Source organism: Astyanax mexicanus, chromosome 15 (assembly GCF_023375975.1).
Source record: "Astyanax mexicanus isolate ESR-SI-001 chromosome 15, AstMex3_surface, whole genome shotgun sequence".
Classification (NCBI taxonomy): Eukaryota; Metazoa; Chordata; class Actinopteri; order Characiformes; family Acestrorhamphidae; genus Astyanax; species Astyanax mexicanus.
In genome coordinates this window covers 33,242,258-33,264,334 of record NC_064422.1, presented here as the reverse complement: position 1 = coordinate 33,264,334, position 22,077 = coordinate 33,242,258, and the positions used below count along the sequence as shown (strand labels likewise).

Genomic DNA, 22,077 nt, shown 5'->3' with positions numbered 1-22,077 from the left:
CTCTGACATTTTTGATGTGGATCACAATGTTTTTCCTGACAGCCACCATTATCTTCTCCAAACCTGTTTTCTGAAGGTGCTGTTTTCATTGTTCCCACAGCAACCTTAAAAAAATGTCATGATGAAAATTCATTGGGCTCCCATTGAGCATGGCTGTTTCTATAGCAACCACAAGAGAGATTGGTGGAGATTGGATGAGTAAGAGACGAGCGATGTGTGCAAGTGTATGGATGTGAGGAAAGGAAGACGGAAAGAGCAGAATAGAGAGAGAGAGAGAAAGAAACAGCAAGACTGCAAGTGCATTTCTGAGAAATCAGAAATCTGGAGAAAGAGAGAAGGATACACTATACTGGACTGCCTCTTTTCAGGCAGGAAACACTACAGGCAAAACAAGAGAAAGGCAAAAAATCTATATATATTTTTTTTCTTTTTGGGGGGTGGCTATATATATATATATATATATATATATATATATATATGTCTATATTTATTTGTCTTGAGATGTCCCCAGGTCTCCTGCACAGTCCTCAGTGTGCCTGGGGCATATGGCACTCCCTCTTATGCCCGCCCCCTCTGGACAGCCCTCCCACCCCTCCTCCCTCCAGTGGGGATTTGTCTCTCCCAGGCAGAGCCTCTGGTTTGTAATCAGATGACAGGAGCCGATAATCTGACACTGCCATTGCTCTGCTTTGTTCACTTCTTCACAAAGTAAGGGAGAAGGAGGAGGAGGAGAAGAGTGGATAGGAGAGAGGGAGGAGGGGGAAGAGGGACCGAGGTGGGAGCTTTCCGGTCAGTTGGAGAGAAGAGGGGATAGTGGGAAGGTATGTACGCATGCATGTATGTTTGTGTGTGTGTGTGTGTGTGTGTGTAAAACAGAGTGTGAGATAGGCGGGTAGTTGTTGACTTACCTGTAGACCTGAGAGACACCACAGCAGCTGGTGGGTGACCTGAGACTGACCATATAGAAGTAAAGAAAAAAAAAAAGAAAGAATAAAAGGTTTAATAAGAGCAGTTAGGCATGTTATCTAGTGCAGACTATGTGATAACATATGTATGTATGTATATATGTGTTAATTGTAAGGTCAAAGATGTAAATTTGTATGTGCATGTGTGCATGTGTGTAGGTGTGTATTCAGACTGTGGCGAGGACAGGTGTAGGGTTTCGGCCACTTGTAGGGTCAGAGAGTGGGTGTGGGTGTTGGTGCAGGTAGAAGGTGAGTTGATATGGAACACTTAACATGCTATTTTTAGCTGGAAGTGGAGGACAACTGTCATGTTTGCCATCATGGCCTCGCAGAGATAAAGCCTGTCATCATGTCTACTACAGGAGTTTCCTTGCATATTGCTAGATTTCATGTTTCCAAATGATTGGGTAAATTGTATATTTAAGCAGTGAATTATTGAGGCTTAAGTTTAAGAAAATGTGTATTATGATTAAACACTTATAGGAATATATAGAGTACTGATTTTGAGGTTACTATATTTAACTAAGGCTAATTATCTGGATGGGCTGTAGTGTCTAGTTAAAGCCATAAAGTTGTCAATTAATAGCATTACTTCACCTTGTTGGTGAAGAACAATCTGGGACCTGAAATGATGTGACCAGTGATACAAGATACTCATTTGTGTGATTAAAAAGATATAACACGTTTATTTGTGAACAGTGCTTAGGGGTTGAAAATACTCAGAGAATTTAGGGAACATTTGACTTTCTCAAGTAATAATTGAACTGATGGAATAATGGAACAAATACTTTTTATTTTTTACATGTTTTCATGCAGGTTACAAAGCTAGTTTAGATTTTTCTCTTGCCAATAAATCATCTCCTTTATTGTTTGCATTAATACATTTAAAGCAAATTTACATCTGTCTATTAAACATTAGAGGAAGATGCAGCACATCCCCATTTTTTAATTGCAGAAAAGATATTTGAGAAAGAATAATAATGTATCTATAAGTCATCTGAAAATCTTTATTTAGATTAATTTATTTAGAAAACTTTATTTCTGGCCCTATTGTTTATGAAAAATTCATCATGAAAACACCAAATTGCAAACATTACAACAAACCCCACAGGTCTGGTTAATTATAAAAAATAGGAGGAACTATTTGTGACAGTTGCTAAAATGTTGGATAAATTGGTACAAACACAAGTAGTTGTATACAGTATTACATTTTTTTAAACAAATGAGCTTTTCAAACCTTCACCACAAGCACTGCATGTCATGTTTACATCAGAAAGATGTTGGACTATAACATTGGACAGATGCTGAATTTCAATTGAAAATGAAAAAAAAAAAACGTTGTAGGGATGTTGAAGTGTGGTTGGAAATCAAAATCACAAATATGTCAAAAAAACAGTATCGATGTGATGTTGGCTTGTCATTATGATTTTTTTTTACTAAACATCACCTAAACTTAAACCTAACAAAACATTATCATCAGCTGTCATCACTATTCTATGTCAAATTGATGTTCATATTAGACGTATTCCTAACACTGAATTTTGCTTAGATGATGTTTCAACCAACACTGAACCTGATAATTAAATACACTAATTATTAATATATTAAAATATATTAAAATATCTGCATTCTAGTTAGTGATAAAAGTTTGCATCAAACCTAGAAGTAAAATGTTACATAATTATGTTAAATAACATGACATGAGATCTATGCTAACCCTGTGTTGTGGATGCCACACTTTAGCCAAGCTAACCCTTACTGTTAGATATTTATTTGTTAATTTTATTGCCACTAAGGGAGGGGTTTAAATAATTTAGCAATAAATTATGTGTTTTATATAAACAACTTATGAGTTGAGGCCTAAAAAAGGTCTGTTACTGCTAACCAGAATAATGTACACAAGCTTGTTCAGAAACTCTGTTTCTCAAATAAAAATAAACCCAAGAGTATGCAAATTTATTATGTCAGGATGTTGCATAAATGACACATGACTTTGTGAAGGTCTTGAGACCAACTTCATATACTATTAAAAAAAATCTATAAAAAGGAAACCATGTCCACATCATGTGCTGTACTTCACTTTAACAACATATAGCTGCATATCTTACAGAAATAGCTCAGGGCTGTTTTATGATTGGAGCCAGTGTGTGAGTGAGTGTGTATGTGTGTGTGTGTGTGCTGACAGTGGAAAGTGACACATCAGCAGGGGTCCCAAAATCATCTACTGAATCTGTTCAAGTGACAGAAGTGTGATATAAACAGAGCTAGCCTAGGCCTGCACTCATTAAGAACTGTCAGAATACGTTAAAACTATCAGACTACTGAAGACTGGGTGTTTCTAGCTGCAGGACTATAGAAATCTAATACTTTAAAGCAGTTACACAATTTAAGCAGAAATATTATGATTAACATGCTCTGCTTCTTATTCTGCTGACTGTGCCTTAAGAGACCGGCATTGTGTAGGTCCTGCATTACTGTGAGCTGCTCTTAAGTGAAGTTAGCAAATGGCATGTTGTGCCTAATAACCTTAAGGCTCAGCTTGGTATTAGTGTAGAGTAATCTGATAAATCAGTAAGTGCACAGTGTTCAACTCTGTTGTTCTTTTTTTTTTTACCAAATTTTTACAATTTTGAATAAGAATATCTTTAGCAGTTGACCAAACAACAGAAATTGTTTATACATATATTAATTTTATGTTGTGGTGCAACCGTGATTTATCTTAAAATTAATTAATTTTCCAGACATATGTATTAGGTTCTTAGTAGTGCGATGTATTTTTAAACAAAGTTTTTGCATTACATAGAGTTTTGTAAAAAATGATTTCATACTTTTATCATATACAGCATTGTGCAAATGTTTAGGCACCTGTGGAAATTTCTTATCTGTGAAGTAAGTGTTAATTAGTGTTCCTTAAAACATCTCCTAATCTCTCCTCATCTGAGTTTAATAGAGTTGTTTCTAGTTCTCATCATATCAACAACTGGTTTGGTAAATTGGTAAATTTGGTAAATCAGGTGAGCTGCTGACCGAACTGAACACATACACATGCTGGCTGAGGAGCATCCAGAAGAAATCTGGAATCTCTACACTTTGTTCTTTAGCTTGGCTCACAGGATTTAACATATGTAGTTAAAAATTAGAATTCCTTGTTATGTTTTACTGTATGTATATATTTGCATCTGTTCAAATCATATGTGGTGCTTTTTTTCAGGTAAAAACACTCATATTGCTGAGATAAATGGATTTTGCTTGGATTTAAGTGTAATTTGTCTTGGTGCCTAAAACTTTTGCACAGAACTGTATTTTCTCAGTTGCCTTTTCAACTTTTCTTAACATACTTAATGTCCCTGTAAATCACATATAACTGTTGCAAACATTTAACATTTCTTTCAATATAAGCAGATTGTTGCAGCAAATAGTATTTCAGCAAAAGCATTTTTTTAAGAATTCATTATAGTCAATGCGATTATGAGGCGCATCACATGATATTTTGGCACTTTAAATAACAGGAAATGACAATTAACTAATTAAAAAACCTAAACGCATCATCATTTTAATTATTTAAACTTTCTGTAACTGCCAAAATAATGCCTTTGAAAAGGCATCATATCACTGACCCAAATGCAAAAGCACACTATAGCATCAGAAAAAGCCTACAGTAGCAGATTTTGTTATAGATGTTTCATCTATGAAAGCATAGTAGAATGTTCTGGATTTTGCTAATAATTAAACCTGCAAAACCCTTCAGTTACTACATATATATTTTTATTTTCTCAATAGGTCTTTCATCATGACAGAGGGAAAGCGTCCTGCGTCTGAAATCTATGCCACCAGGAACCATCTTCGTTCTGCTGGAGCAGAGATGGAGGATGACCGTGAGCATCCCATTATCTCCTTATCTAAGAGTTTCACAGACATGGCGAGTGGACCTCCTCAAAGAATGGAGCTAGCCTGGTGCTGGCAGAACATTCGCAAAAGTGCCAGCAGTGCAGTGTGCCCTCAGAGGCCTGCCAGCATGGGGGGACCAGTCAGAGATGTGCAGGCTACTTTAGAATTTGAGCAAGGTAGTACTTATAGTGGCAATAGCACCCCGGAGACAGTCATCTGGCACGGAGGAACTACAAGACCTTGGAGCATCACAGAAGATTCACCTGCAAGAACGACACCAACACAGGAGCATTTCCTTGGACGGCAGCGGGCCTATACTAGTGAAAGGTGCACTCCATGTTCCCCAGCCATGCACAGGGACTTAAGGATGGAGTGTCTGGAGGGCAGGGAGACATGCTGCCAACATAGTAGAATGGCTGGGGAGAACCTTAAAGCCTGTAACTGTTCCAGAATGGTCTGCGGCATGATGTCTCCTGCTCTGAGCTCCAGACCCTGTCTGAGAAGTGCACACAGTCTTGCACAGCAAGGAGTAGATGCAGAGGTTTGCACTTTCAAAGGTGATGGCCACCATTTACCTGGGAGCAACACATGCAGGGCTGCTTGTGTTAGCAATGCACTGAATGCGGGCTCCTTGGGAAATTCTTGCACTGTTGTACCTTGTCCTGGACATTTGATATCTCTGCCAGCCTGTGGAGGAAGTCCTTGTCCAGGCCAGAGATCTCTACTCCATTCAAACTTGCTTGGTTTCCCACCGCTGGTGTCTTCAGTCAGCGAGACAGGACTAAATAACCGGGCTGCAGGTCACTGCTGTGGATCTGAACTAGGCGGGAAGAACCCCTCAGCTCTTAAAATAGACCACTCCAGCCAGTCTGGGTTTTGCCATCGGACAATGAGAGATGCCTCCACTATGACATCAGAGCATGACTTTAAAGAAGTTGGTGTGCAAACCATGTCTAGCTCACCTGTTTCTCATCTCTCCGACATGTTCACTGGGATTAGTTTGACTGATGGTCCTAGTTCAGATATTTTTCCAACAGCAGAGGATGCAGGGACAAAGACCCCCATCAAGGAGGTGGAATGGGACGCAGAGGGAATGACATGGGAGGTATATGGAGCATCTTTGGATCCAGAGGAGCTCGGCCTGGCCATCCAGCGTCACCTAGAGCTGCAGATCAAAGAGACCGCTGAGGCAGCTGCTGCCGAAAAGAAGACATCAGTGGAAAACGATTGTGGGTCAAGACAACAGAGCAAGAAACGGAAAGGTGGAAGTGTGGTACAATCTCTGCGCAGACCGGCGTGCTGCTCTCGCTCCAGTACTGTGGAGGACTAAGATCTAAGAAGAAGATGAAGAACACTAAAAGTGTAGTTGACCTCTAACACCTGTAAATGGCCTTCTTTAAATCCCAAGCACTTCTCTTGCCAACATATTGGATGCAGAGTTTATTATAGAAAAACAAGCAGAATCAGTAGTTTGCAGTTTGGCTCTACCTTAACCAAGGACTTCTCTTAAAAGATATCTGAGAAATTTGAGGGCTTTGCTGTCCTACATGGAGGTAAGAGTTAGATCCTGATTCTGGACTCTTACACTCAGGGACAACTTCAGGCAATACATGACGCTAACACACACCAACACAGACATGCCCACGCACATTCCAAATGTACACACTGTGCCAAATTCAACTGATGAAGTGAAATTGAATGTTGTAAAGAGATGAAGAAATGAATGTGAAGATGTCTATACCTTAATATATACAGTATTGTGCAAAGATGTTAGGTACATGCAGTACAATGCTTACTTGCATGCTTGCTGTACCTTAAAAAGCAATGAGCTGCATAGGTATTAATAACTTCCTAGTAAACTGCAGTAAACGAATAAACCTAAATTAAATCAAAACATTTGCTTTAAAAACTTTCTCAGTCATTCTGCTATTTCAGTTATTTAAGCTAGTATATTATCTCTTGCTTCAGTTTTTGCATGGAGGGTTCTATGGGGGAGAATCATCTGCTATTTATGGCTGTTTATTTAAGGTCACTGTCGTGGTGGAGAATAAATCTGGGTCCAATCAGAGACCTGCCTGATGGAGCTGCATGATACATAACAATCTGTCTGAATCCTGAATGCAGCTCCAAACAGCTCCTTCTGCACTGTGATTGTCCTCAACTTTGGAAACACCTGTTTGCTGTAAAATGTCTGCTTGAGTGAGATCTTGCTCAAGAATGATGATCAACTTATAATTTGATGCCACATTCATTTTTGCCATGATGTAAAATTTTAAGGCTTAACTGCTACAATGTGCCACAGTCATGGTTGCTCCCCGCAACAAAAAAAATCCCAATCTAGTTTAATTTCCTTTCTGCTAAAGGAATGTTTGGAAATCTAAACTATGTTGTTTCTAACTGAAACACTTTAACAGAAGACTTTAAATATTCTGTGCCTAAAACCTTTGCACATTACTGTATACACAGAATACAGTGTACCATTATTTAACAGCAGTTTCATCAATTTAAAAATTTCACCGACACAAACAAAACAGACACACAAAACATGTTTAGACAAAAATTATAGCCACCATCATTACTCATGCAGTCTCTTAAATGCAAGAATTCATACCTTCATTCCTCCTGCTCACAGCTCACTGTATACAGCAAATGTCTGAAAAATAACAATAGTTGTATTTTATGTCCATTACAATAGTTTGCCTTGTATCTTTAAACCAAATTAATTACCAAAATCATTTTTGCTGGTAAAATCATGGAAAGAACAAAGACATTATAACACAAACACCATCATATGCTATCATAAACCAAATACTTACCTCTTGCTTACATTCAACTGCATGCTTTCAACAGATTTCTGTATTCTGTTCAGGGAAACTACAGTTACAGTAGTGTAGTAATTTGCAGTATACTGTATAAATAACATTCAAGGGTTATATTAAATTCAGTCAGTTAAGCTCTAATAGATGTTTGTTCTCAAGTAATTTATGCTTTTGTATTTTTTATTATTTGGCCAGTATTGTACTTAAATATTACTGTGGAAGTAAAACTGGCTTCCTTTTACAGTCCTGCTTGATTTTACACAATTGTAAAACTGAAAGCTTGCCAGCCAACAGGTGGGTTCTAGGTGGGCATGTGATCCGACTGGGGGATCTACATGTTTTGTTACTGGGATCCAGTTGGCTTCCCAAATGGTCCCATTGTTTCAACCCATCTTATATCACATGGGTTCCATTTAGGCCCAGTGTGCCGTGTACAACCCAAATACACTCGTCCCATCACTGACATCCATATGTGGGTTAAATAAAAATTAAATAAAAGTATTTCAATTTAAATTGATTATTTTTATAAGTAATAGAAAAGTCTAATCACAGATTCTGCTACATACCTATAACTTAAAGGACTGTAAAAGGAAGCATTAAATATAGAATCTATTGTGATTCTACATTTGACTGATGTAATCAGTTGAAAGTATACAGGTGAAAGGTCACTGAAGAGACTTACTGTGTTTCTGTGAGTGAATGTGTATTATGCCAGTTCTGGTCAAATCTCCAGGCTGTTTTCACAGCTTTGTTCTTTTGCCAAAGCAAATTCATACTTTTTATTTGACCACATCATTGTGATTGACTGTCAATAGATACTAATAAACACATTACCGTAGAGGGCAGAAAGGTTTTGTTGTACAATTTCTAATAAAACATATATTAGTGTATTAAAATGCTTCACAATAGCTTTATGTCTTAATAATGTGTGGGCAACAATAAACTGTTCTATAAACAGTATCATTCCTTTGTTTTGTTCTAGATGTGTAAACAATATCAAATTGTAATATAATTTGTTTGTTTAAGAGAGAGGGAGCATAGTTGTGTATATGTATGGGTATTTATTAAAATACTTTACCTTTTGTCCCTCATAATTAAAGAAAATATATTTTGTATATCAGTCTTTTTAAATAACCTTTATACTATTTACGGTAGCATATTTATAAGACTTCTGACTACACATATATCTTATTTTTCAGCTTACTCACTTTTTATATTCACTTGTATGCATACAAGCTACACAACAGGATGGACACCTTTAGCAAAAATTGGCATTTAATGAAACATGGTTCACCTAGATTTGCAGCCATTTTGAATTGACCTGAATTTGTTTTAAAGTTACATTTAATTTATTTTAATTATTTAAATTACTTTAATATTTCCTAATATTAGGCTGTACCTCAGCCAAGTATAAAGACAAAATTAGAAATATAAAATTAATATTATTTTTGCTGCACATGTTTTTAGTCCTGAAAATAAAACAGTGTGACGGTTGTGATTAAAGGGGCTGGATTATCCCTAGATGACAGGGTTGACTCCAGGTCGTAACAATGTGCACATTTAAATATCATATTTAAGATGAGAACAGCTACATAAATAATCAAAAAGGTTATTTTATGGCTTTATGCGTTTTTTTTGTTTGTTTTTTTAACATAAAAACTTTAAATACACATACACACATAACAAAAACTCAACAGTCACGTCATAGAAAACTGTATAGATTGTACAGTTTAACATTCAACTATATGTGTAATTTCATTAAGAGTAATTCTTGAAAAATTTATTCTTATACAGTGTTTAAGTGAAACAAAACAACTATGCTGTGGAAAAAAGGCATGTTATATTGATATTGAGCTGCATGTGTGTATGAGAGAGAGAAAGCACACATGACAGAGGGTCCTGCTAAACTTGGTGAACTGTGCTCTGGTGAAATGCCCTGGACATTTCCACCGCCTTTGAGCGTTTGGATGATCAGGCACATTCTCTGGTATTGAGCTCCTCATCTCACTGCTTTTCTGTTGTGCTTGTTGTTCCGTGTCTCACTGTTTATGATGAACACAACAACACAGCATAAACAGAGACATGGTACAGTAGAAGATAACAACAACCCCCGGTGCCAGTTAGCCCTACTTCCCTACTGCCAGTGTCTGGCACCCTAAATGGCAACATCTGACCTCTACAACATGCATGAAGGAATATATAAACATATGTTTACAATGCGTACTGGACATATTGTATGGTGTCAGAATTGATATCCCTAGCATGACAAAACCCATTCAGTAAAGTAAAGAATGGTCTGTTTACTTTTCCTCCTCTCACGCCACCTGCTGGTAATGCGCAAGTTCAGCACCTTATCTTTAAAGCCCCATTCAGAGATTGTACAGCACCATAACTGTTCCATTACCACAAACAGTGGTGCTTACTATTGTAGTTATTCAAATAAACACAAACTGACCTACCAAACTTTAACCTGTGGAATCTTTTAGGGCTGGGAATCACTACTTTTAATGAATCACTTTAATTAATTTAGGGTTATTTCAGTTACAATAAAAGATTTTGTTTGGATGTGGAAAGAGATTTTTTGAGAAACATTTAAGATACCGTTGCTAAAATACTTGAAGAATGAACCCAAAGCACTTACAAAATTGTTTAAATTAATTTGCTTTCGGCCAAAATATACTTATTTTAAAGTTTTACATGAATCAAAGGAATCGATATTGGATAATTTAAGAAAAAATAGGTTTCAATTATTTTTTTTAACTTAGAAGCCTTAGAATCTTTGTCCTAAGAACTTAAGATCAGTTTCTTACACAGAGATTAAGCATAGTTGTAGTCTATATTTATTTTTCAATGGAAAATGTCCATTCAAAATGCTGTGTAGTCACTGCCCTTCCGGAAAACTTCCACTTTAACACTGGATTTGAGTCATCTATATCATTTGGACCATTCCGAAGGTCAATGGATTTTTTCATATTTGTTTTTTTTTTCTGTAACCTAGTCTGAATAGTTCTGTCAGGATAATTACTCTATCAATTTACTGCATGATATATAAACACAACCTCAATAATCTTTGCTGACCTCAGTATATTTATTACAATGTATATTGTGTTTACTTAGGAAGCAAAGCCAATTGAAGTGTAAAAGCTCTTATGTCTTTAACAGTGATTTTATTTTATTTATTAAGGATATAAAAATGTACATTCCAAATCCAATGCCTAAATAGTCTTAATGATTAAAAGTTTGTTGCTCTTTCAAAAAAAAAAGTGAACATAATCACATTACTATGCTACTGTATTACATTAATGGGCTAAAACATAGTCAAATTGTCTCATTTAAATGACAATAATATTGTTAATGGCAATTATAGTTTGTTTATTGTGTCAGGCTGAGTGTTTCAAAAGCAAAGCTATTTTAATCTTAACTTTTTACCTAATACTGTTTCATCTTTAGGTTATAACTATGTTACAGTAATTTGTGGATGCAAGCTCCTTATGAAATAGCTTTGAGGACTAGTCAGGTAAAGCTAAGTCCCTAATTTGGCTCTGTGTAGTACCTAAAGGTCATGCGAAGGTCAGCAGATCTTCTAATCCAAACAGTGAGTGGCATGGCGTGACTGGCAGGAGAAGAGGTAGTGTATTGTGGGTAAGTTGTTTTGGCCTGCAGTGATGGAGGTTGAGTTGGAAAGTGCTGATGGAACTCTCATGCTGCACTGGGGGCCAGCCTGTACCAAAAAACACCAAACCTGACACACAGAACAATCCAGGAGCATGGGAGGGGCACTGTGGATAGCCTTTGTCCAGGCAGGGAGGGGTGGAGCTGGCACAAAGGGTGGCTTCACCTCTGGACATGCTATAAAAGGCGGTTCTCCTGAGTGGCAGCACTGTAAACTGGACCATGGAAAGGAGGAGCCCCCTGTTACCCCTGCTTCTGTTGCTGCTGGGCCTGGCGCTGGAGACGGCCTACACCCACGCTTTCACCCCCAGCCGCCTCCAGCAGCAGCACAAAGTTCTCCACCTGGGTGAGAGGCACCAAAGATTACTATATTTCAGTGAAGATGATTAGATTTCATTAATTAAATTCATAGATCTGTGAACTTTCATATCTGAAGATGTGCATAGTCACTGTATTGAATTGAGATCAGGTCTTAGAATTGTTGCCTTCTTATTGTACCACAGATCTCATTAGTTATTCATTATTTACTATAAAACAAACATGCAAGGTCTGTAGTAGATGAATCATAACAAAATCTGGTCTAAATGCCCAAAATACTTACTGAAATAAGAGTAAACAATTTAATGTAATCTAATGTAGCCAAATGTTTAATTATTTTAATTCAATTAATTTAATTTAATGTTTAAGTGGTTTTAAAAGTTAGAAATAGAAGATTTTAAAAAGAAAATGTAACAATAATCAGAAATTTTATATACTGTTTAAACTCCTTTGAACATCATTTTAACTTGATAATATGTTTTAGAATTCATCTACAGAAATATTGTGATATTATGTTTGGATTCTCAGAAAACTCAATAAAATCTTGCCTCAGGCTGGAAAAGGTGGCTGTTAGACAGATCTGTACGTTTGACGTTAGTGTATTAGCATCCTGTGGAGCTAGGGACTTTCTGCAAGAATACAAAGCTTGGGTTGCAGGACAAATGGGACTTTCACATTTCTCAAATGTGTGTACTTACTGTGTGTCCAACAGGAAGGATAGGGTCTCATCTTTAAATTTGGTATATTATTTACTGAGGTCTCTGTGTCTGTAAACAATGGGAAACAGAACATGAATATTTAAGAAATTTTCATTTCAAGCATCCTTAAATAAATCTAGTTAAAATCATTAAAATTAACACAAATATATGATACATAAAATTAATTTCTATAATTGATTCTGAAAATTGCTCTGTTTATTCACAGATTGGCCTAAGGACTGTGGACTGGCTCACTTCAAACCCAACACTGTTGAGCGCATTGTATCAGGCAACGAGGCCAGACCTCACTCCTGGCCCTGGCAGGTCTCACTGCAGGTAAAGAGCTTTTCAAAATAGAACCATGTGTTAATTTGATGATGCTGTAAACCGAGACCTATACACTTTCTCACTTTTTGTCATAGGTTCGTCCCAGAGGCAGCAAGCACTATGTCCATGTATGTGGAGGAACTCTGATCCACAAGAACTGGGTGCTCACTGCAGCACACTGCTTCCAGAAGTAAGACTGTAAAAGTAAAATTATAAAAATATAAATATATACACTGCAAAAACTAGAAGAAAATGTATACAAATTGAGAGGTAATTGCTTTTATTAAGCAATAAACATCTGTCAATGGGGTGAGCAATTTTTTTATTTGTAAGATTTCTTAAAACAAGCTCAATCTCAAAATAATATAAAAAATCCTTTACAGGTCTCATTCCATCATTTTTTTCTCATTCATTTCACTCTGGTGTTTCTATTTAGCCCTGCCTTAGATCACTGAAAATTAGTGGTCTCTGAAGACAGGATTTGGCTCTTGCTAATGAATATTCATACATGCAAATATATTGCCTCTGATTGGCTAACAGATATAGCACTGAGTGCTATGTAAAATTACCCCTTAAACTCCTTAACGTCAGACTCTCTTGTGCTTATTTTGTGTTTAAATCACTTAAAATAAAGTGAAGATTCTAAATGAGTCTGATTACATCCATTTTCTTAAAATAAGCTAAATAATCTTACTCTTACCATGCTTGGCAAGACAAAAAATCTTATCAGAGAAACAATTATATTGCTGGCTTCCAAATTAGATAATCTCAAGATTTTTGCAGTGTAAAAAGCCTCATGTAAAATGTGAAACTGAAGCCTTCTTTCTGACTGTACCATGTTCTGCAGGGGAAAAGCTGAGGATGCTGGTAGCTGGAGGATTGTGTTGGGGAAGCATCAGCTGAGGAGGTCAGAGACACCTGAGCGCATGTTCCCTGTGAAGAGGATCTATAGACACGAGCATTTTCGCTATCCGGCTCACAGCGAGCTGGACTATGACATCGCCCTGGTTAAAGCCGGCACAGACATCCAGCCCAGCAACTTCATCCGCTACGCCTGCCTGCCGCGCAAGCAGACCAGCCTGAAACCAGGCCACTACTGCTGGGTGACTGGCTGGGGCGACACACGAGGTGAAGAGTTAACTGCAGGGTTCATACACTTTTTAACCAATACATTTCCATTATTTTTTCATGACTTTTTCATGCCTTCACGGCAAATTTTCATGTCCATACGATTTTTAAAAATCAGTGCATACATGGACAAATAAATCAAAAATCAACTAAAACTAAAATCTAAATTGATTATAGTAGGCCTAAATTGAACCTGACTGAGTCAGGCCCTAAGAGCTTCACTGTGTAGGGCCAAATTACTGAATGAACTCTGAGCTGGCGTAATTGTTAGATCAAGATAAATTTTCTCCATAAATAAACTGAAATGCAGAGATTAGTAGACTACATTTCCATGACTTTTCCAAAACTCTATGGGTATCTATGTTTTTCCAAAACTTATCCAGACCTGAAAGTGACTATTTTCAAATTCCATGACTTTTCCAGGTTTTTCATGACTGTACGAACCCTGTAACTGATTTACTCTGTTCATATTCTACATTCAGTATAGAACATAATGAATAGAAACACTTTACTGAAAATACTCACCTGCTGTATAGATGACAGGACATTGTTCCACTAATACAAAGGTGTGTATTACAGGTGGGAAAGAGAATGTGTCGCTGGCTGAGGCACTGAACCAAGCCCGTCTGCCCATCATCGACTACAAAACCTGCAAACAGAAGAAGTTCTGGGGAGACCGAGTGAGGGACTCCATGATCTGTGCTGGGTTCAGAGACACTGAGGGACCTCCTGCTGCCTGCCAGGTACAGTGGGCCAGTGCACCATGAACCCCATGGCTGATTCAGAAATTCTCTAAAATTTAACATTTAACATTGTTAATTCCAAAACTTTTACAATATGTAGAAATAACAGTATAGCTGAAATATATCTTATATAGAGAACTGAGTAACTTACAGTAGGATTATTCATAAAGAAACTGAACACTGAATTTACTGAAGTAACACCTTAAAACAAGGAGCTCAGAGTGGTCACTATGATTCAAGGATAGGCGGTTAAATCCCAGACCATGCTTTAAAATTGGGAAACAAATCTTTAAAAAAAGAGTAAAAACAGTATAAAACAAAGACTTTTCCAGCCCTGTATAAGGAAAACAATATTCTTTTTCAGACAGTGTTTCTTGTACATCACTAAAACAAGCCTTTCTTCTTTCAGGGGGATTCAGGTGGTCCTCTGCTGTGTCAGCTGGGCCGTGACCGATGGGAGGTCCACGGCGTGGTCAGTTTTGGCCCGATTGGCTGCACAGTGGAGAACAAGCCCAGCGTCTTCACCCGCACTGCTGCTTACATCCCCTGGATCGAGGCCACCCGCATCAGGGACTTCTTCCTGCACTGAGCTCCACAACTTCAGTGACCTCTATGTGGTCTCCATCTCAGTGGAGACAACAGTGATGGTGGGATCCACCAGGTCTGGGTCTAGTTCCCCAGACACACACATACACAGATATACATAAGCTCATTCATCTGTACTCTGTGTACTGAGCACCGGTAGAGCACTCATCGCCACCAGGCACCAAAGTTAGGACAGTTTATGCTACAGTGTGGGTTGCTTCAATGCTACGCTTGTAAGATTGCCATGCTCTTCAACGACGAGAACACAAGACACCAGGTTCTTAACTACTTCTTTTAATGCCAGGCTGGCCTACAACTCGCACTAGGCCAGTCCAAAGCTGTGTTATTATATAAAAATACAAAACCTTAATCAATTCTGGTGTTAAAGTCTACTCTCAAAAATGGGTTTGGCCCAAGACAGCTGACTCCAGGCAGTGTTGTTCTTGTGGAATGTGGCTTGCACAGCGCTTTTCCCTCTCATTGTTCTACTAAAAAGGCTAAGATTGCCTCTGAAGTCCCCCGAATACAACAGGGGTACAAACATCACCAGGCAAGAACACCTCAATATCTGCTTCTGTGATACCCCACTCTTCTCCTCTGTAAAGGATCACCAACAGATGCAAACAAAAGATGCATAAAAGCTGAAACTGATTGAACTCATCATTGCATGCAATATTAGGAACCCAAATTGAGAAATATAATATGCCTTATCTACATTGCAAACACTGGATGTATCTTCAAACATCCGGTCAAAAAATAAACAAATCTGTGAAAACAGTTCTTGTTCAAGTTGAAATTATTCACCACTGTTTAAATACATCCTAGCTCTGCTTTTCACATATTCCATAAAGCAGTACGCCAGCATAATAAAACAAAATAACAGCTGAAGATTTAGTGTCATCTGGGTGAAGGGATGAAGGGAATATGCTGTAATTGCAGAGACCAAAGCGTTAAAGCTTCATGAAGCTAGAGAATCATGAATCACCTCTTCAAATGCCAGCACAGATTACCTCAAGAGCTGTACTGCAGCATCTTAGCCAATTAACTGATTTCAGTATTTTGTAGGGAATTGAAATAGGAACTGAAAAAAGACTTGGTTTTATCTGTGCAGCATCTTTAAGCATTAAAGGTACACTATATGGACAAAAGAATCACACTCCATTTTGCAGCTCTAACAGCAGTTTTAAGTCTAACTACCTCCACTTTTCAACAATATCACTGGCAGTTGATGGTGGAATACAATGTAGTGTAGGAAAAATTACAAACCTACTTATTACAACAGTTGCACTCTGTTACAATACCACACTAGAGTCAATTGAGCTATTTACTGTTGGACATATACTTTTACATATTTGTAAAGGCAGGCAGCATGCCTATGTGCTTAACTGTATAAATATGTGGCAGTAAGACTGAATGAAACACTTGAATTCGATTACAATTGCAATTTGTCCCTCTTCTGTCCATTTAGTGTACATTTAAGATCTGTAAATGGTTTTAATTACAGTACAATAAACAAATGAAGGTATTTTAGAGCAGTAGGCTAATGTTGCCTATTAGTTTTAGTTTGAAATACTATATATTAAAACATTGTTCATACAATACACATACGGTTAAATATTATTCCACTGGTATGTTGCCAATAATTTGCATGATTCAATTTCAAGTTCAAGCGAGGTCTGCGAACAGAAACAACCCTGGCAGAAAATCACATCCACATCCAATTCAAGCATCTGCAGCGATTTTTAGCTTCCACATGCTAGTTCCAGTCCAAAAAATACAATATGTCAATGTATCCACTTACACCATAACGAGTTTCAAAAATTAACTCATACTTTTATTTAAGCACAGAGCTGATTAACTTAGCTTAGACACATCTGACCACATATAAAAGGTACATTTTTATATTTTCCCCAAGACTTGTTTGTGAACACCTGCATGAACCTGGTAGGCTCAGATACTGCTTAAAGTCTCGGTAGTAAAATGTGTACAGATTGAAAGACAATGTTGGAAAGAAACAGGTTCATATTATACTGGGGCTTGGCCATTGTATAAATGACACTTCAGTTTAATCCCAACATTACCCAATATGCTCTCATGACTGAAAGACATTTTTAAATATGGCTAAAGATGAGTCCAATGCATTTAAGGCAGATGATTTCTGCCTTTTAATAATATTCATCACACAACACAGCTTTAAACAAAAACAAATGTTGGTGGTCCAAGGATCCAAAACGTTGGCCGCTGCTCCTCTAAATAGGACAAGGCTGTTGAGGAAAGTTTAAGAGTCAAAATGTCCATGGTTTGAGCTCTTCAGGGTCCTCTTCAATATCGTGAAGGAGTTTTGCCTTTAAGGTGATCCCAGTTGTTGTACAGGGCATACAAGCCTGAAAGAGCTAACCCAGCAATTCCTCCTCTGGCAACTCCTTTCAGGCCACCTAATGAAACAGACATTAAATAAATAAATGAAATAAACACACAAAACAAGTTAGCTACTGTGAATAATCAAGCTGACTCATACTCACTTGTGGCTTTATACATCATCCCTGTTAATGTTCCAGCAGCTATTGTGTTGAGGTCATCCTCTGCTCCTCTGGCTTTCTCAATGGCTACCCCGAACACGCTATACAACAGAGCTGGGGAAAGAAAAGTTTTGTGAAATGTCTAAACTCTGCAGACAGTAGTTTTTAAATGTTTGATATAGAAAGTGGAGCTGTAACAAAGCCTAACACAGTCATCCCAGCTAGGTTACACTAGCTAACATGCTGTGCATAGAAAACAAATTCTAAATCCTTTTAAATTCCTCTGTTTACCTCAACACACCATGCAGCATTATTGACAGCACAATGTTGCAAATTACAGCCATATCAAGACCACAGAAAGCCACAGTATATTAGATATGATTCGGAATTTACATAGAAAATTGCACAAGTCTTTTGGTAAACAAACAATTGCTTAGAGAAAGTAATCTTAGCTAACATTACCATCCTAGCCCTGTACAGCTTGTATTTTTTGGATAACTCAAAAAGATGCTGAAATGCTTTATTTAATTTAATTTATGCAAGTAGAGTGTATAGGCCGTTAAAAATAACTATTTGCTTGGACGGTATACTGTCCCAAAAACACTTGTGACAAACAATATTACTGTAATTTTAGGACAATAGCAAAACAATTATATTTCACTGATGTATTACAAAAGGTAATATCATCATAAAGCAATTGCATCCTTTTGAAGTGCAATGAAATGTTATTTAAAAATGTTCGGATTTTAGAATTGGTATATATTTTTAAATAAATATTCTTTATAAATAAAACAAATGAAATAAAACCTCTGTTTAAACGTGTTGGCCTCTCCTTGCTAAGATAACCTAATAAGCAATATCAGAGTCAGCAAAAAATGGCCATGCACTGTAGAATACGTAGATAACATAATAATCTTAACAGGGCTAAGAAGTGTAAAAATTAAAGTAAGCCAAACATTCTATATAGCAGTGCTCTGTTACATGACACACTTTCAAAAGCATTTAAGGGAATGTCTTACCAACTGATCCTAGTGTGTTAGCCCATGATGCACCCTGTCGTGTGACCATGTTTAAAATCCTAAACAAAAAGAGAGGGATTCAAAATAAGAGCTGATTTAAGACTTCTTCAACTTTTGTTCTCATTTCACTTCAGGTTTTTCACAGTATTATATATTTATATATATATTTTTAAAAAAAAACAACAAAAGAAAAACACTTACTGTACGTTTCTAGGTTTTGACCAGGCCATGTCTCTGGTCTCTGTAATGCCCATACGGAGCCCATTAAGTGTTCCCAAAGCAGCTCCTGCAAAAATCAAACACAGTCCTTTAATCAACAAAGCATTGCGGTTATGAAACTCATTAAAACAAAGCAAACTGATTAGGGTGATCTAAAGCTTTAGAGATAGATACTGCAGGTCTAAATAATTAGTTAATAAAGAAAGAACCCAGAGAAGCTTAACATTACCTGTTATACAAGACCCTCCTATGGTAAAGAATGCCAGTTCAAATCGTCCACGGGTTTTGTTTGCTCCAGTTGGCAGTATAAATTCATCAGAGTCCTAAGAGATGTGGAAAACATAAGACACAGACAAATTAGACCTAACTACTGGAGAGGTTGATGTGAAGATTTAAAAAAAAAAAAAAAAAAAAAACAATGCCTTATTTGTTATACCAATATGCACATTTCGTTCTTATTCTGTGCCAAGATTTGATTCTATTTTTTGTACTCTCAAAAGTCTATATTTAGTACAGCGTTAAGTTTTTACACTTTAAAACAAGCACATAACTAGTTTAAACATTTATATCTCCAATGAAAGACAGACCATTTATAAAACTGTATTCTTACACTGACCTGAACAAGGTAGCGAGGATCGACATTAAGGTAAGGAGAGAGTGGGCTCATTCCAGTCACTGTGGGGAAAAAAAGAGTGTACAGTTGACCACACTCTCACAACATACAGTAGCATAGAAGTAGTGCTGGACAATAGGGCCAAAAGTTGGGTCAACACAAATTAATTCCAATCATGTTGTAACCCCTCATGTTGCAAGTAATCAAGCACTGATAGAGCTGAGTATTTAAAGATAATCTCATGCAGTGCTGATATCCTCAATACACATATTGTCGATTCAATAAATATTTTTTTGAATCACAATACTATAAAGTTACAATATATTGCAATAATTTCTGGGATGAAAATTGTGAACAGGCCAAATAGAGATATAGAATATTCAGCATTACTATTAAACAGTGACTGATATACCAATAGTAATAGACAGCCTCAATAGCTTAATTATTGACAGATACAATTAGTTAATTTTGATATTAAGACCCAGTTCTGAATATTGACCAAAATTAGAAATTTAATCAGTTAAAATAACTGAGCAGCTCATTCACGTGATAAAAAACATGACTTAATGTTTCAGGGTTAAAATCCAGATGCAACACAAATGGCACAACAACAATTTCATAATCTGCATTTTAACATTTTGTTCCAGAAATCAGGTTGGAACTAGTAAAACATTTCATTAACGTGTTTGAACGGTTAATTTGTTGGAAAAGAGCTGTAGAATAAAAATGTACGCTTTTAAAAGGAGCTTGTTTTATCTCCAGCACTCCTACATTTTGTAAATAATGTCAGATAAACAAACACAGAGTAACGTTAGTCAAAGTAAAGTTGGCAGTAGAATCCTTACAGTTAAAACTCGCTTTATTAAAAAGAATTTAGCTATAGCTTTCCAAAAATACTCTGAATAAGAACATTTAAAAAAAATGTTCTAGAAAAATAACAGTTCTGATATCTACAAATTTAGCTAAATTTGAATGATTACATAAGTAGATATAATATGGAACTTTACACTGCTTTTAAAAGGCCTGTGACACACAGGTTACATCACCATTACGTGGGATTACGTGTGTGCCTCAGCTATAGGCAAAATATCAAATCAAATCAAAACAAATTTATTTGTATAGCGCTTTTTTACAACTGGTGTTGGCACAAAGCAGCTTTACAGAAACATGACTACAGGACAAATAATCAGGCAAAACATTAAACATAGAAAATACAGAACCCCCAGTGAGCGCGGAGGCAAAATATAAAAGCAAGAAACCCCTTTAACGTTTAGCTAACCAAACTAACATTTCACCATTCAAATAACTATAAAACATAAACACAGAGGGTCACAGAACCTGAAGGCCACTCTGACACCTAGCTAGTAGGCTAGCTATGCTAAGCTAGTTACCCTCACATGCTGAAAAAGGCCATAGTTAGCCCTTATGCTAACACCAGGACTACTATAGACACCAGAGTTACTTACGAGGCACCCCAGCGAGCTCGTTGTTGGAGTACTCCGGAGCTCCGCCGCCGAAAAGGCCCCCCATTCCGCCTTTAAAAGACCCCGATCCCGCCGCGTTGTCGTCCATGTTGTCACTCACTGCTGTGAATCTGATATGAAGTCAGAGAGCGGAGATCCTGCTGAACAGAGCCGCCGCCGCTGAGTCGCAGCCCAAGTACTGTTCCAATTCGAATTGAGTACAGACGTGTGTACTTGAGTATTGAGAAACGGCCACAGACTGCAGTCCTGAATAAGTTACCTGTACAGCTTATAAAACAGCAGGATCTGTACAGAGACCGAAATGAGGGGGTCTGTGTGTTTCTGTCACCGGTCAGATAGAGCATCCCTGACCTCCACCATGCGCTGCTGCCGGAAACCTGAAGGACAGTGCTGACGCAACTCTGTCGTGAAGTTAAAGCCACGCCTACAGTCGTGTCGTCATTTTGTAGTTTATGTTCATATGTGGAGTTCCGTGTCTCTAAGCGGTTTTTGCCTATTGCTGAAATGAGTGGGCTTTTCAAAAACTCGCCTCTATCACATTCTGTGGTGAATAAATATGTTCAGAACCCTGCATGTTTTATTCTCTGTGTATTTTCCTCCCGAATATTACTGGATCCTCTGAATTACAACCTTGTTTAAAGGCCATAATTAAACTACTAGTTTATTTACTGTCCACTGTCCGACACAAATTTGCACTGCTAACTTAAATTATTATATAACTGCGCACTTACACTTTCTGTATGGCTGACATCAGATATCCTCACAATATGCACAGCAACTAGTGTCAAGACATATCATACATGTCTTTTGTAACGTTTGTGTACTATGTATACCTGCTACTGGATATCCAGAATTTCACTCTGGAATCAATAAAGTTTCCATCTATCCATCCATCCATCCATCCATCCATCCATCCATCCATCCATCCATCCATCCATCCATCCATCTCTAGAAAAATGCTAACCATAAGCTAATACTACAGTGCACTGAAGTGATCTCAGAGCACAGCAGCAGAGACCTGATATCTGCATTGTACTAAAATGCATTCATAAAACACACAGCCTTGTGCATCCCACATTT

The 22,077-nt window shown here is 37.3% G+C and overlaps 3 protein-coding genes across 3 annotated transcripts; 2 read left to right on the top strand and 1 right to left on the bottom strand.

Annotated features, from left to right (window-relative positions):
• The first annotated feature begins 516 nt into the window (after positions 1–516).
• On the top strand, positions 517–8,625 carry LOC103030829 (uncharacterized). Its single transcript, XM_007259313.4, has 2 exons — positions 517–821; positions 4,746–8,625. The coding sequence occupies exon 2, from the start codon at positions 4,756–4,758 to the stop codon at positions 6,181–6,183; it is 1,428 nt and encodes a 475-aa protein (XP_007259375.3). The 5' UTR covers positions 517–821; positions 4,746–4,755; the 3' UTR covers positions 6,184–8,625.
• A 2,549-nt stretch (positions 8,626–11,174) lies between these two features.
• On the top strand, positions 11,175–15,920 carry zgc:112285 (uncharacterized protein LOC561476 homolog). Its single transcript, XM_049464610.1, is given in 7 exon segments — positions 11,175–11,558; positions 11,560–11,690; positions 12,587–12,696; positions 12,783–12,877; positions 13,535–13,815; positions 14,395–14,558; positions 14,968–15,920. Coding segments are annotated over 7 exon segments (1,080 nt in total). The 5' UTR covers positions 11,175–11,439; the 3' UTR covers positions 15,148–15,920.
• A 1,035-nt stretch (positions 15,921–16,955) lies between these two features.
• Positions 16,956–21,384, bottom strand: timm23a (translocase of inner mitochondrial membrane 23 homolog a (yeast)). The gene is made up of 7 exons (XM_007259311.4): positions 20,980–21,384; positions 19,517–19,575; positions 19,130–19,223; positions 18,883–18,967; positions 18,682–18,740; positions 17,666–17,776; positions 16,956–17,578 (listed from the first exon to the last, which is right to left on the bottom strand). The coding sequence occupies exons 1-7, from the start codon at positions 21,083–21,085 to the stop codon at positions 17,466–17,468; spliced, it is 627 nt and encodes a 208-aa protein (XP_007259373.1). The 5' UTR covers positions 21,086–21,384; the 3' UTR covers positions 16,956–17,465.
• Positions 21,385–22,077: the final 693 nt, after the last annotated feature.

Coding starts and splice junctions, on each gene's coding strand:
- LOC103030829 (XM_007259313.4), top strand. CDS start 4,756: ATGACAGAGGGAAAGCGTCCTGCGTCTGAAATCTATGCCACCAGGAAC.
- timm23a (XM_007259311.4), bottom strand. CDS start 21,085: ATGGACGACAACGCGGCGGGATCGGGGTCTTTTAAAGGCGGAATGGGG. Junction 19,224..19,516: donor ATCCTCGCTACCTTGTTCAG/GTCAGTGTAAGA, acceptor CACATCTCTTAG/GACTCTGATGAATTTATACT. Junction 17,579..17,665: donor GATGATGTATAAAGCCACAA/GTGAGTATGAGT, acceptor CTGTTTCATTAG/GTGGCCTGAAAGGAGTTGCC.